Source organism: Engraulis encrasicolus, chromosome 20 (assembly GCF_034702125.1).
Source record: "Engraulis encrasicolus isolate BLACKSEA-1 chromosome 20, IST_EnEncr_1.0, whole genome shotgun sequence".
Lineage (NCBI taxonomy): Eukaryota > Metazoa > Chordata > Actinopteri > Clupeiformes > Engraulidae > Engraulis > Engraulis encrasicolus.
Window position 1 is genome coordinate 35336067 of NC_085876.1, and position 15868 is coordinate 35351934.

Consider the following 15868-nt stretch of genomic DNA (forward strand, 5'->3'; position numbering starts at 1 on the left):
ACTTTGCTGTCAGACACTGAAGATGCAGGACAAACACAGAGAGAGAGAGAGAGAGAGAGAGAGAGAGAGAGAGAGAGAGAGAGAGAGAGAGAGAGAGAGAGAGAGAGAGAGAGAGAGAGAGAGAGAGAGATGGAGGGAGAAAGAAAGAAAGAAAGAGAAGCCAGCAGAGAGAGAGACAGAAAGACAGAAAAAACACATAGAGAGGCACAGAGTGACACAGAGAGAAAAAGAGCAACAAAGGCTGTACATGTATTGATACTAATAATCTTATGGGTCACATATTACGTAATATCAAATATTAGTATCATCATCATAAAGCCTACTGTATATCATTTGAATTGTGTTTTGTTTTGCTGGAGTTGTAAAGTCTTTGTTAAAGGGACACTGTGTGAGATTTTTAGTCATTTATTTCAAGAATTCATGCAAGCCATTCGCTAGTGTTACCTTTTTCATGACTACTAACCACCACGATCAAATTCTAAGTATTCATTATGACTGAAAAAATTGAAATTTTCATACATGAAAAGGGGGATCTTCTCCATTACTCAGTTAACTTTCATGAAAAGATCAAATTTGGCAATAGGCAGCCCAGTTTCAATGAGCAGCATAGTTGCAGTACCTTTTTGGACCATTTCCTGCACAGTGTCCCTTTAAGGCAAGAATATGCTTGCAGTGTGACACAGCCATATCCAACATCAAGCATACTCGGCCGGCCTCGTGCTTTTTACTTGCCTTTTTTGGACATTTTCCCCTCGTCTTTCTTAGGCCCTGCGATGGATATTGATGATGGCTTGTCCTGCAGGCAAGACAAGACGCATTCAAGGAGCGTCAGGACTCACACATAATAGTTTGTTCTTTTAGTTTTTTTTCTTTTGTATTTTCTTGCTTTTATTGACGAGGATAGTTTGAGAGGAGACCAGACAGTATTGGCAGAGAGAGACAGGGAATGATCGGGTAATGACATCGGGAATCAAAAACCAGGTCTGCATATAGTAACATTATGGTGCATTAGCAGGTTGAGCAACTTACTTCATTCGTATTATAGCATGGCACTGTTTGCAGAGGTGTGTTTGCTGCCCATTCACAAATTGGATTCGATTTTCATGTTTATTTACTAAATAATAAACTAATATTCACTAATCACTACTCGTACAGTATGTTTTTCAGCCAAGGATGTCTATAACTGGTAATTCAAAATGGCGGACATGGAGAAGATCCACCTTTGACTATTGTATTATGAAAAGTTTCAATTCCCTAGTCATAATGTGTGGTAAATGTGCACGACAATGTGACAGTTGTGAATGGGCAGCACAAACTCTGGGAAAAAATGCAAAAAATACTAAGGTCTACTAAGTAAAACAATTTTTTAAAATCCCTGTAATGGCTTGAGTGCTCAATAACGATCACCTGATTCAGAGCTTTTTGGACATGTGGCAGAGGTTTTATCCTTTGAGAATTGGGACTTGGGAAGGACCTTAACATTACATTACATTACATTTGGAAATTAACGCTTTTTAACCAAAGCGACTTACAATCGAAGACATAATCATAGTCAACAACACTAGTAGAAGTGCACAGGAAATATACAGAACAACAAGAGCCAACTAGGGTTAGTTTTTTTTAATTTAAATTAGCACAGGGTTAAGTAGAGTACACACACACACACACACACACACACACACACACACACACACACACACACACACACACACACACACACACACACACACACACACACACACACACACACACACACACACACACACACACACACACACAACAACATACCATAGAGCCAGCCTACCCCAGCCAGTACTGGGGCAGCACAAGCATTAGTGCAGTAGATGGTTTGGTATGGTATGGTATGGTATGGTATGGTATGGTATGGTATGGTATGGTATGGTATGGTATGGTATGGTATGGTATGGTATGGTATGGTTTGGTATGGTATGGTATGGTATGGTATGGTATGGTATGGTATGGTATGGTATGGTATGGTATGGTATGTTATGGTTTGGTATGGTATGGTATGGTATGTTATGTTATGGTAAGAGTCTTACCATACCATACCAACCTTACCATATCAGCCAATCAGAGAAGAGCATTGCGTTGTTAAGGGAGATGATGTGAGTGACCAGGGAGACTCACCTTCCTCTTGCCTGAGGCCTTGGCTCCCTTGTTGGTGCCCTGGTCCACAGAACAGCTGCTGGGGATGGACTGAGGACGATCACTAGGGGTGGGCTAAGAGGGAAAGAAGAAGAGAGAGAGAGAAAGGGTAGAAGGGAGTAAGAAAGAAAGAGAGGAATGATAGAGAGAATAATAGATGGAGAGAAAAAAGGGTAGGACAAAGACAGGGAAAAAGAAACAGAGAAACCGGATATTAGACACACAATGAGGAAGAGAGAGAGAGAGAGAGAGAGAACGAGAGAGAGAGAGAAAGAGAACAAGAAGGGAGAGAAGAGTAAGGTTAAACATTGTATTTCTCTTTGAGAGGATGGCAATGTTTTTATAACTTCTAGAACAATAACATGAGAAGTGGGTCACTCAGTGGGCCCTCTCATGTTGATGAGTGCATTACATAAACCCATTTGCACCACACATTATCATGCAATCAGTACGCACCGCGGATCTAAATAGCTAGATAACAAACACTCAGCTGCGGCCTCTGTAGTCCTCCACGTTCGATTTCCAACTGTAACCGGAGCTCACACCGCTGTCTCTTGCCAACTTGCATAAGCAAGCGATGCTCTTTTCCCTCCAATGTTGCATATGAGCAGGGGTGAATTTCTCGAAACCAAAGTTGCTAACTACATTAGCTACTTTGCTGTTTTCAAAGCATTTTCCCATTGGCAACTACCGACGTTGCTAACAGGCTAACAACTTCTCTTTTGAGAAACTCACCCCAGAGTTGTATGAAGTAGAAGTACTATTACAGATGTATTACAACACTCAAAGTATGATATTACAAAGTTCATTATATCACTGGTGTTGCAATTATGTTTGTAAGAGTATTTCTTCTAATAAAGTGTACTTCTTCTTCTACTTCATACGAGTGGGAGGCAAATACTGTATTCCCCTCACATTTGCAGCACGCTGCGCATGTTTACAGTCTGGTTTGAGCAAGCTGGTCCCCTGCCCCAGCCCTACATGAAATATTCAGCTATTTCGCATATATACTCCAAGATCCTGCGCTAATGCATAACCATCAGTGTGGAGGGATGTTTTTCAGCTGTGCTTTTCTATGTGGTAGCCTCTTGCTGCAGCAGGGGTCGCCGGCGACCCTATTCACTTGCTGAAAATGCTTAACTACATCATAACAACATTGCCATGACATTACAGAGAGCCATAGTGCTGCGCTAAGGGGTTAAAGTTTTTTTGCTGGTTGCATTAAATCTCATTTCAATGCGTACCAATAGCATTCCCCCTCTCCTACCGTCCGTTTATTTTTTCTGAATCGTTTTGTGAAAGACATATAAATTGCTGGAAAAAAATTGTACATGAAATATGATTTCAGATCAGTGTTGATACGTTAAGAAAGCCACCCCTTTCCTTAGCCTTTGTATTGTACGTTATCTGTGTTGTTAACCAAGCCAGCATTCGTGTTTCAGAACAATGACATCAAAAACTGCACACATAAGTCTTATCAAAGTGCCCGGCTGCAGCACCGCACCACCACACAGAGACGTATAAAAAAGATCAAAAACAAAGCGGCTACGCTGCGCGGCGCTGAGACCAGCTACCCAGCTGGTGACTAATGGCCTGGAGCTACACCCCATTAAAATGCAGCTTGGCCCAAAATAAACCCTCAGTGATCAGCAGGAGACACACAGGGCTGCCTCTCTCACCGAGATCTGAGAAAGCAACACTAATGCATCATGCCAAAGAGTTGATGTTTTAAAGCTCCTGTGTATATAAGTTTTGGGGATTATATTTTTGTGGGTGCCCTGCAACAGGTTGTAAAAGAGCTCTATGGCATTCATATAACCATACCATACAAAGAAAGAATAGTAAGATTTTATCTTGAGGTTATAAAACATGTGTTATGGACTTACGAGGTCCTTGTTATGATCATATCACAAATAAAGGCATTACTGGCAAACAACATTTGTGAACACATGCCATTTAACATAACAAATTATTGATTTTACGTAACACTTGTCTTGTAAATCACATATACAGTTTGGCATGTATTACAGGCTAGCATGTGAACCGTAGCCTCTTAGTGCGGATGGGGCCTATACACTATTTGATGGAAATACTCAACTACATAATGACAACATGCTATGACATTACCAAGAGCCTTAAGTAACAGATAAAAGACATAGCCATTACAATTTTGGTGACAGTAAGGTTATAGCACAGGCTCTGCGCTAAGGAGTTTGAAATAAAGTGTTGACAAAAGATCTAATCTCAGTTTCATCCAGCATGAGCATAACCGTTGATCTCTTAAGGCTTTTAAACATGTAAACAAAACAACAACAACAACAACAACAACAAAAACACATCCGTTCAGTGCCAGCTCTACAAATGGAACCACAGATGGATGGGGTCTGGATGGGGTCAGGCTGGCAAGCAGGTTGGTAACTCAGATAACAACTACAGTGACCTGGAAATCAGCTCAGAGCCCAGACACAGAGCCAAAACCTTGAGGCTGTTGCAAAACTACCCAGAGAAAAACGTCTTGGATTCCAGCCAAGAAGAGAAAAGCTGAAGCGGCATATAGGCAGGAAGGTCACGGAAAATGGACAGCAGAGGAGTGTAAAAATATAGCCTGCTCTGTTCAATTTCATTATTTGCTGTGGCACACAGACGGTCAGGAGAGTCCAACGCTATGCAAACAGCATGAGTCCATCAACCCGACCTTGAAGTATGATAATGCACCATTAGCCTGGCTGTCCACTCGTACCGTACTGAACTCGTAGACACAGCTTGGGCTGGCAAGTCTCCCAGAGACAGTTCTTGGTGGTGGGATGAACTGGTTTATTTCAAACATCCTTCTCCATTTTACTCCATGATAGAGTAATTTGACCCTCCTGTAAACACTGTATCTGGAACACTGACACCCCATTTTTTAACAGTGTACAGTAGTTTCTGAAAAATTTTTTTTCCATATACAGTAGCTTCTGATATAATAAGCGATAACAATAACAACAGTAATAATAGTAGTAATAATAATAATAATAATAATAATAATGAGCCAATAATAATTAATAATAATTAAATAATAATTGTAGTTCTCTACCTCAGTTGAGGAGGTGTCTTAGTGAACTTACGGATTGGTCTCTGCTGGCTAAGAGCCTCCGTCTTTCAACAATCTCCTCATGACACATAGGGAAAGGACTTAAAATCTGAGAGAGAGAGAGAGAGAGAGAGAGAGAGAGAGAGAGAGAGAGAGAGAGAGAGAGAGAGAGAGAGAGAGAGAGAGTGATGGAGAGATGGAGGGGAGGTAGGAAAAATGAGAGAGAAGCCAGCATTTTATCCACCAAAACAGATGACACTCTGTTGATTGGAATAGATGAAGAGCTTTGTTGGAAAAATTATGTGTATCCATTTTGGAACATTTTGGGAAATTGACATTTTGGAGGAGTAGGATGAGGAGAAACTGTAGAAGGAGGAGGAGGGGGAGGAGGTGATGGAGGAATAGCAGGAAGAGGAAGAGCAGGAGGGCTAACTGTAGGGGGAGGAGGATGAGGAGCAAGAGGAATAACTAGAGGACGTGGAAGAGGAGGAGGAGGAGGCAGAAGAGGAGGAGGAGGATGAGGATGTGAAAGAGGAGGAAGAGGTAGAAGAGGAGGAGGAGGAGGTGGAAAAGGTCGTAGGGGGAAGAGAATGAGGTGGACAAAGAGGAGTAACTGTAGTAGGGATGCACGATGTGAAAAATGTCGGCCGATACGATATCCGATATTGATATTGCGGTTTTGGTTTTGGTACCGATAACCGATATTAACCGATATTAACCGATACCGATGTTTTTTTGTTTTTTTCTAAAGAGGTAACATTTAATAAAGACTGACGGATGTCCGATGTGTTGAGAAATGTCAAATATCGGCCGATACCGATACATCTGGCCGATACATCGTGCATCCCTAAACTGTAGGAAGAGGAGGAGGAGGAGGTGGAAGACAAGGAGTAACCGTGGAGCACCTTGCAGTTACCTCAGCCAGGGAAGCACCTCCTGCATCTCCAATGTGGTTGTTGGCCAGAGACAGACACAGGAGGGAGCGGTTGAGACGCAGACCCTGACAGCACAAAACCAGAGGAGACAAGAGAAACCGCATTATGGGGATCCCATTAGAGCAAGAAATACTGTGCGCCAGTAGCAAATTACAGTCATACATTTCTACTGTCTTTTAAGCTGCATATCATCATCGTTATGTCCAAGCATTACTGACAAGTACGTAAGCGTTGCTGGCTACATTTATGCTTGCTGAGTTTGTCTGTCTCTTTTACTATTGTTTTATCGAAATAAGGAAACTTTCTTGCTTTCTTGTTTATGATTACAATGTACTGCATCATTGGTACAGGGACAAGTAAAGGTATCATTGGTCCGTTGACTGTAAATAAACACCTGTGGTGTGATGGCGAATATAACAGACATTTTATATAGTTGGACTGGACTGTAATTTAAGTAGAATTGATTGAAACTTTGCATAATAAATATTCCTGATTGATAGTAACATCAATCTCCAAATACAATGGATCAGATACAAAGCTATGGATCATGGATAATGTAGAAGTACTTACTACTTCAGTGTAGTAGTAGAGTAACAATGCTAGTACACTTTGTACCACTCACCCGTGCAATGTGCTTGGCTCCCTCATCCCCGATGGAGTTGAAGGCCAGATTGAGAGAGATGAGGTTCTTGTTGGTGGACTGGGTGGTGGAAAGGGCAGAGCCAATCAGACAAGCTCCTTCCTTGTCAATCTGATTGTGCCTCAGTGATAAGTGGGCAATACTGAGGAGAGAGGGAGAACGAATTAGGCAGAATGAGATCACTCAACAGAAAATGCTTTTGGAGCCATGTTTCTAAAAAGACACCTGTAAATGCATTTATTGGTGAAGTATCATAGCATTAGCATAGCATTAGCAAGTGAAAGACATAACACACTCGGAGTCTGCACTCCTTTTTTAAGGGCTTTTGAGTCTTTATTGTTCAAAGGACAGTCGAGACTATGACAGGAGGTGATTGGGAGAGAGATGGGGCAGGGCTGAGGACCCCGGCCGGACTTGAACCCGGGTTGCCGTGGGCATGCAAGCCCACATGTGGAGGGCTAAGCGCACTTGCGCCACAGTGCCCCCCACTCCTGTACAGCATAAGGGCCTCCGCACATCAATTCCGACAGCACTGTGGAGCAATTTCGCTTCCGACAAAATTCTGACTCACGCACACAATTTTACCACAGCAGAATATGGATAGTCAATTGGTGGCTGCGACAAAATAGAACTCGTCCCTAATCGCCAGCCGATGTGCGGGGTTGTATTGAAAACAATAGAATCAAACTTTTGAGGAGTGTCCGGTGTGCGGAGGCCCTAACATATTCCTGGACACTTCTCTCTGTGGTCCATGGACCATACTTTGAGAAACACTATTCTGAACTACAATACAAACTAAAACAGGAAGAAATTCTTGTCTATATACGCATGTTACACAAACAAGTGGGCTTCAAACGTAAGAAACAATGTCACCAGTACATTTTGACACGTACATTTCCTAGTCTTTTCCGACGACAAATTGCCTCCCAATTTTCAGCACAAAATTGCAGACAGAACAATGTCTTCACAGCCAGTAGCAGTTGTATCACAGTGAGCACTGTGACGCATTCTGTGATAATAGGCAGGCATGATTTGAGGCTACCCCCTACTGATGCCACATTTCAGCAATTGTGCACAGGACCGTTTCTACCAATAAGCAGACTAGGTAACTGCGAAGGGCCCCACCAAAAAATAATCGTGGGGGGGGGGGGTGGTGGAGTGTCCAGCACCCAGCCGTGCCATGGAAAATACCTGCAAAGATCATTAAAAAGGGCCCCATGTCTATCTAAGTGCAAGAGAGTCCTTGTGCACAAGCCCTCAGTAATGCAGGTGCAGGTGTGAGGCAGTGAAGGTGAATCAATGAACAAAATTCAAGAGACACCGCACACTGCTTACTTTTCTTTACTTTATTTCTCAGAGCGAAGTTCGTTCATTGGCCCCATGTCTATATTTCGCCGAGGGCCCCGGAATTGGCAGAGCTGCTGCTGCGTATGAAACGTACTGTATTCCACACTTCAAGGGCTCCTCCACCTGGCCACCACATGCTGGTTATAGATCATGGGCTTTTTTTGTTTGTTAACACGGTGTTGTGAGGAGTAAGGGGCAAGACGCTGGCAGCCAACCACGTGAGCTAATTTTTTGACCGACAGCGGTTTCCAACAATCAGAGGTTGAGTTGTGCGCAGCTAGTTTCGCGCAGTCAGGAGAAAACTGAACTAAAACATAGAACCCATGTATATCAGGTAGGGATGCACGATGTATCGGCCAGATGTATCGGTATCGGCCGATATCGGCCGATATTCAACACATCGGACATCGGTCTGATGGGTAAAACTGGGCCGATGTTAACGCCGATGTTTTTTTTTATATGTTACGGTTCTAAAAGAATGGACTTGACGATGACTTTCACTGTTTGTCTTCTATTTTGTCTCTATTTTTTATCTAATTATCACAGGGAGTTAAAAACTGTTTTTGGAAATAAGACGACATTCAAAAATTCAGTTTGTTTGCATCATTGTCATCTCTTTTTTTTTAAAAAGAAAGAAAAACATCGATATCGGTTAATATTGGTCATCGGCCAAAACCGCAATATCATAATCGGATATCGGTATCGGCCGAAATTTTTTGCATCCCTAATATCAGGAATGGGCAAATTTCATGATAAGGAGGGCCACATTTTTCCATCGCCACTATCGGAGGGCCACATGAACACCGATCTGACTACAGAGTGCAAGGTGCAGTTGGATGGCCACTCACTGCCCTTACTGTTTGGAAGGAATAGGAGTGTTCTCTATCAGCCAACAGTACAATTACAACAAATTGATTCATAAGTGGTTTAAAAAGAATCTGGCAATTGTGTTTTTAAATGTTGCTTAATGTATGAACTGCAATGAGTGATGAGGCCTCCAGTTGCCCATCCCTTGGTTATACTGTACAGACAGAGGCTACAGCAGTCACTACATTTTAAACATTCATAGACTTCCTTGACTTCAATATTCAGGTTGGCAGACATAGTTCAACTCAAGCATCACATCACGCACGTCACACATTTATCACAAAACTGCACACAGCACAGCACGGCATCTTTACAGACCATCGCTGTGTGACAGCCAACACTGTGAAGCCTTTCTATGATAATTGGCAGGTAATGATTTGAGGCTACCCCCCTCCTGATCACCCCGTATCTCTAGCTGCACTCGTGCATTCTATTCCACCCTTCAAGTGTTCCTCCACTTGGGCTACCACTTATTGCTAAGTCATAAATCACTCCCCAGGAAAATGTCATAGCACACGCCGTCACATTTATTACATTTTTCAAGTTCCGTATGTGTGCTGCTAACCGCACACCACACACTGGGGTTTATAATATGCACGCAGGGCTTTCGTACATATCATGATGACAGTGAGTCGTGATGATAGGTGAGCACTTGAAATCTTAATGTCACAACTTCAGAAGAAAAAAAAATGCATGATGGAATGGATTATGTTTCTCTGTGTGTGTGTATGTGCGTGTGTGTGGGTGAGATAGAGAGAGAGAGAGAGAGAGAGAGAGAGAAAGAGAGAGAGAGAAATAGGAAATAAGAAATAAGAGAGAAAGACCAGAAGGAAAGAGACTCACTTGCTGTCTTCGGACAATAGAAGATGGAGGCTGTCCTTAATGCCTGGGTTGCCCTCTAACACCACTGTCCTGTCACAAAAACCACAGCCAGATATCAGAATACCGGATCGCAGCCACGCCAGCACCACACAACACATTTATCAAAATAGCCCAAAAGGAAAAGCCACATAAATCATGTCATGTACGTAATACAATGCAGTAATACAATGCACTGTTGTAGCCCTTCAGAGTATTGCACTGCATGACAGTTCATTAGTGGCAATCTGAGCGACCATCATTATTATGGGTAATGTGAAAAGTCCATTTATCAAAAGGGTCTAAAGCAGGGGTCAGGAACCTTTTTGCTGGAGAGAGCCATGAACGCCAATTAAAAAAAAAAAATTAAAAAAAAATTCATGACAGCATAACATTTTAAAAACACTAAAAACAATTATGTATTTCAATTGAGCCCAACAATTTTAAACTGTACTGTCAAGTTATTAGTTTTATTGATAACAGGTAAGTATAGGGTTGCCAACTGTCGACTTCATTATGGCAAGGGTCTGGGAGTCCTTCCCTTGAAAATTTTGTATTTCTTAGATGTAATTTTCTGCAGTTTAATGCATATTAACCTCCCATGTCCTGTTTCAACTCAATATGGAACCTGTACTTTTATTTTTAAATATAGGACGATTCCGTATTTCAAGGGATGGTTGGCAACCCTAGATAAGTAAGAGCCATATACAGTTCCCATAAGTGCCACATGTGGCTCTAGAGCCATAGGTTCCTGACCCCTGGTCTAAAGGGTGTGAAGGTTCACTGGCCATGTGGCCACACAGATATACTAGGAGGTAGTGGCACATAGCTTAAAGGTGAGGTTAGGGTTAGATATACACAGTAAAAATGGAGCGTTAATTCAATACATAGAGAGTCGATTTAACATCTTCTAGGGTGTATTTGGTCCGAGAGTAATCTCTATGTGTTGAATTAACGCTGCATTTTTTTACTGTTTAAAAGGTGGTGTAATGTTAGGGATAGGCCAGGGACGTGCTTGCTGTGAGCCTTAAATTACCTACGCAACCGCGTGCCACCTAGTGCACATACTTGCTTCAAAATCATCAGAGCACAACGCACAATACTGGAGGTATAATGTAGGAGGCGTATGGCCAACGGGGCTCTCATTAATGTTTTCCATCATTTTTTGACTCTACCACGACCTCACCATGGAAGTCCAGAAGAATTGCACTGTACGCAATGCATACGTCTGCGCACATTGTGTCTGGTGCGTTACCACACGCAAAATTGCCACACACAAAAAATTGCACAGCAATGCGTGTTTGCGCGAAAAGTCTACCCATACGATACGAATATCCAGCAGCAAACATGTGCCCGGCCATAGAGTTAATACTAAGTGGGCGTTCTGCGGTGTGACAGCACCTGAGGTTGGAGCATAGAGGTAGGGTGGGCCTCAGTGAGACTAGAGTATGCGGCGTCAGGCCTGCCTGCCACAAGCTGCAACAGCAAGAACACCAGAACATCTGTTATTTAAAACAATTGCATTCGGCAGATGGCTTTTATCTAAGGAAAAACAAACTTGGACATGAAAACCAGGATCAAAATAAAACAAAGACAATGAAAACAACAAAGGCTTAACTAAGTTTCTGTTCGTACGTGTCAGATTTACAAAAGCATCAGGCAGATTTTTTTCTCGTAGAAAAACACAAAAAGAACAACACCACGTGACAAGCAATACACCATGTAGTCCCTCAAGAGGAAAAGATAACACAGTGCAAAAAATAAGAACAAGCTGATACAGAGAGGCTCATGATGTTTCAAGAGTTCTTTTGCTGTTGTCTTATTGTGCTACAATTTTATAAGAGCTGACGTGCTTACAAAACCTTCTCTGTGCCTTTGAACAACTAAATTCACAAGCACAACACAATCAGTATGCTAGAACAACAGTATTGGTTTAAACTCTTAAGACAAGGCTCCTGTTAAAAATGTGCTGTTACCAAAATGCCAATGGCCAAGTCATAATGTATTACTCAAGATTCTGAATAATGTTGTAGTAGTGTAGTTCCATGGTAATAAAGTCTTATCAATGGCAATAGCATTCCACTGGAGGAATGATGCATGCACTGTGTTATGAGGCTACCTACAAGCTTACATCCATTGTGATTTAAAGTGATACTGTCCCATTTTTGGAAATTATTTTATTTTATATCTCCTCTTGAGTTGAATAATAGGGTTTAACCGTTCTCATATACTTTTAACCGTTCTCTGGATATGGCAATGCAAATTTTACTTCCAAGCTAGCAGTTAACATTGAATCCTATGAGACCAGTTAGTCGCCAGCTGGTCTCATAGGATTCAATGTTAACTGCTAGTATGGAGGTAAAATTTGCACTGCCATACCCAGAGAACGGTCGAAAGTACAGGACAACGGTAAAACCCTATTATTTAAGTCAAATTGAGGTGTAAAATGAGCTTACTTCCAAAAATGGGACAGTATCACTTTAAGAGGATGAGCAGCTGTGGCCTTATGGTTAAATAGATTTTAAATCATAGGGGTACAGGTTCAAATCTCAATCTTCCACTCCTGACCACACTCCATAGCTGAAGTACCCTTGAGGTGAGCAAGGCACCAAACCCGTAATGCTCCTGGGACTGTAACCAATACCCTGCATCTGCAAACATCTGCCCTGTAAATGTCGCTTTGCATAAAAGTATCAGCTAAGTGTAATGCAATGTCAGAGAGGATTAGTCACAAAGACTTACTGTAGCGTCTGAAGTTGGTTGAGTGATGGTAAGATCTTGTTCAGTGCCTTGACCATGACTTCATCCGTTCTCCAACCTGTATCAGTGCAATGCACCACAGCCCTGTTGTTAGATGATCAATTTAATTCAATTCAAATCACTTTATGCCTCCGCAAGGGTCAAGTAAAATGCACACTGAGTGCCATGTGCAACCACGCACACCACAATGAATAAATAAGTAGGGAACACAAAATGCATTGGTTGCACTTTCCAAGTCCACAAATGTGCTAATGCATTCATGTTATTATGGTGTGTGTGTGTGTGTGTGTGTGTGTGTGTGTGTGTGTGTGTGTGTGTGTGTGTGTGTGTGTGTGTGTGTGTGTGTGTGTGTGTGTGTGTGTGTGTGTGTGTGATTGGTCTTAGGGACCAGACAGCATTGGGAAAAACGTTGCACTCCACCTCTGATGCTACACTGACAAGAAGAATTTCACCTTTATGCCTAACATGTCTGTGACAGTCATTGTGACTGTATGCTCTAGTCTAAACAGCAAGTCAAAGCATCTTGCCGTTTGAATAAAAAGTACTGCACTTGCACTGTTAAAAAAAAGGCACATGCAATAATAAATAAATAACGTCAACATTACCACACTACAGTGTGGCTGTGCATGGAAAATTTCAATACTGAAATCTGTACATGTTGTGCTTCTTATACATGGTGATCCTATAAAACTTCTATCAATACACCGAGCTACTTGATTCCTCTGTTGCTTAAAATATTTCTCTGTTGCTTTTTTTTTTTACCAAAGACTTTGACTGCCTTCACACTCTTGGGATCGTCGCTCTCCAAGTCCACCAGTAACTGACGCTTAGGACCCCATGGGCTCTCTGTTGAATCACAGAAATACGTGGTAAGTCATAAACAAGGTCAAATGAAGGTGAAAGTCATTGTTATCTTACTGTACACGCACCAGCAAACTATGTGGCACAAATAAGAGTTTGTTGCCTTTTAGTAACTCACAAATTTGGTATTGTTAGCATACATTTTCCCCATGACAGTACGTCATAATATATTTAGCAGGCGCTTGTATCCAAAGGGGCTTCAAAAGGGAACATAGCAGCACAAGAGTGTGTGCGCATAGTACACACTACAGCAGGCAATATAAAAAACACAGGTAGTACTAATATATAATGTACAAAGTGAGTACAAGCCAATGGGGTTATGAGTGAGTACAATACATTTGTCATGAAGTGTTTCTCTTGGAAAGCCAGGAGCCTTTTGAAAGCTTGCACATTTGGGCTGTGGCTCCTTGTGTGAGCAAATAGCAAGGCAAAATGAGTTGTGTTGGAGGAACACAACATCCCAGAAGGAACACAATGTGCCAGGTGGCCACCAGCCCCTGAGGTAGATTGGTCTTGTACAGTACTTAATTTGAATGGACACTGGTAGCCAATGCAGGTTGATGGACAGGTCATGAGATGAACTAACATGCACCCCTTTTAAGTTGAGTGAATTTCAGACGTTCCACCACATCCTGGACCATATGGTTTTGTTGCAAGCATGCAATGCCAGGTCAGGTTTGCAGGTCAGGCATTCCAGTGGTTGAAACAAGAGATGACCATGAAGGATGGATTACGTGTATGTGTATGTGTTGCTGTTGACTATTTATCTGAGTTGTATTGTTTATTAATTGGGCCAGAGGTGGGCCCCAGACATTTGTGAAACTTTCAAGTGGGCCCCAATGGAATAGATTGGGAACCCCTGACTCCTAACATCCTTTTGGCCTGTCTCTATAATTGAGTATATTCAATACAATGATCCACAGTAAATCCCCTAGTGGTAGTGGAAGCACAGCTCACCTTCTACCCCTTTCTCAAATGATGGAGAGGTAGCTGCTTGTTGCCTATGTGTTACCGTGGGGATTTCACTGATGCCCAGAAGAGCAGTGACTTCAAGAAAGTCTACTTCCACGTTGCCAGTGCATTGGTACTCATCTGTAGAATGAAGGTTAATTTCAGATTATCAGTGATAATAAGGTTAACTGATAACATGGAGTAGGCCTAGGCTAAAGTGATGTCCACTTGATTATGTTGGACAGAATGTTGTTTAGGCCTACTTACCAATGCTTTGACACTTGAGGTCTTGATTCAGCCCTTTCAAGTAGGAAAAAAAACAAGAGAGAAATTTTCATTAGGTCTACACTGTTACAACGTTAGCCTACTAAATGGGCTCAGCTGTCATTCAAGTCATCAAGACAATATTTAGGCCAACATGGACTGTAGCTTACTGAGCAAAGTAAATGAACATGTTTTTGCTGGCTGACGTCCTTATGAATTAAGCCTACCTGCTGTTTTCGAAGTAATGTCATCCACTCCCTTCCCCTCGCTTTTCTCCCGATGACCTCTGTCTTTCTTCTTCATATCTTCATCATCTGTGCACGGACTGCTAAACTTGCATTACATTCCTCACGCCGACATGAAAACGTTACTTTCCTGATGTTTTAAGCGACCATGTGCATTTTGTTGCAAGCGCCTGACGAAACTGTAGTCTTCCTTGAATGAAAATAGGCCTTTCCTTAAAAGCTGACATCAAAGTCAACATACAACATGTGTTTATTGTTTGCGTATGTGCATAAATATGCTACGTCAAGGTACGAATCGGAAGATTGCTGATTCTGTGTAGCGAAATTTGTTCCCATAGCAACCGCCTGACAACTTCCTGTCTAGTTCAAGACAGCTGTTCCAAAGAATACAAATACAATGTCTTTGGTTGTTCTCTCTGCGGTCTCTCTGATGAGGAGGACATACAGCAGTCTGTCTACATATGGGCAAATCTTGAAAAATATGTATTTGTTTATACATCTGATGAACATCTACCAAAACTAAATTTGTATAGACTTGTCTACACTAGGCCTACATCTCATGCCAGGACCAAGACCTGGAAGTTGAAAAATGGCTTAGAGCTCTAAACCCAGCAAAGCACCCCTTTGCTTTCTGTGCATTTTAACATGTTGTTCGAGATGGGATTGACGGTGTCTTGCCTACAGCAGTGGTTCCCAAAAGTTTTCTCATGGGACACCCCTTTTAGACCTAAGCATATTTAGGATGAAGAACAGCTTCTTCCCCAAAGCTGTTACAACAATGAACACACACTTACTGGACAATGTTCATCTATAAAGGACTGTGCACTACGTAGGGAAGCTAAAATCTCGGTATACTTTGTATACTGACAATAAAGGCTTTCTATTTTCTATTTTTGCAAGC

General features: G+C 42.0%; 1 protein-coding gene across 1 annotated transcript in view; it reads right to left on the reverse strand.

The window, feature by feature from the left end:
• The window catches only part of lrrc71 (leucine rich repeat containing 71), a 22950-nt gene extending 7675 nt beyond the window's left edge, over positions 1-15275 (reverse strand). The window contains exons 1-13 of the mRNA XM_063185814.1: positions 14950-15275; positions 14726-14758; positions 14465-14599; positions 13409-13492; positions 12629-12704; positions 11288-11362; positions 9872-9940; positions 6797-6956; positions 6156-6239; positions 5274-5348; positions 2149-2241; positions 733-796; positions 1-16 (exon numbers count right to left, since the gene is read on the reverse strand). The exon at positions 1-16 is cut by the window's left edge and continues 67 nt beyond it. Of these exons, the coding sequence (XP_063041884.1) occupies positions 1-16; positions 733-796; positions 2149-2241; positions 5274-5348; positions 6156-6239; positions 6797-6956; positions 9872-9940; positions 11288-11362; positions 12629-12704; positions 13409-13492; positions 14465-14599; positions 14726-14758; positions 14950-15025 (1040 nt within the window). The 5' untranslated portion in view covers positions 15026-15275. The remainder of the gene's footprint in view (positions 17-732; positions 797-2148; positions 2242-5273; positions 5349-6155; positions 6240-6796; positions 6957-9871; positions 9941-11287; positions 11363-12628; positions 12705-13408; positions 13493-14464; positions 14600-14725; positions 14759-14949) is intronic.
• Between the last annotated feature and the right edge of the window lie 593 nt (positions 15276-15868).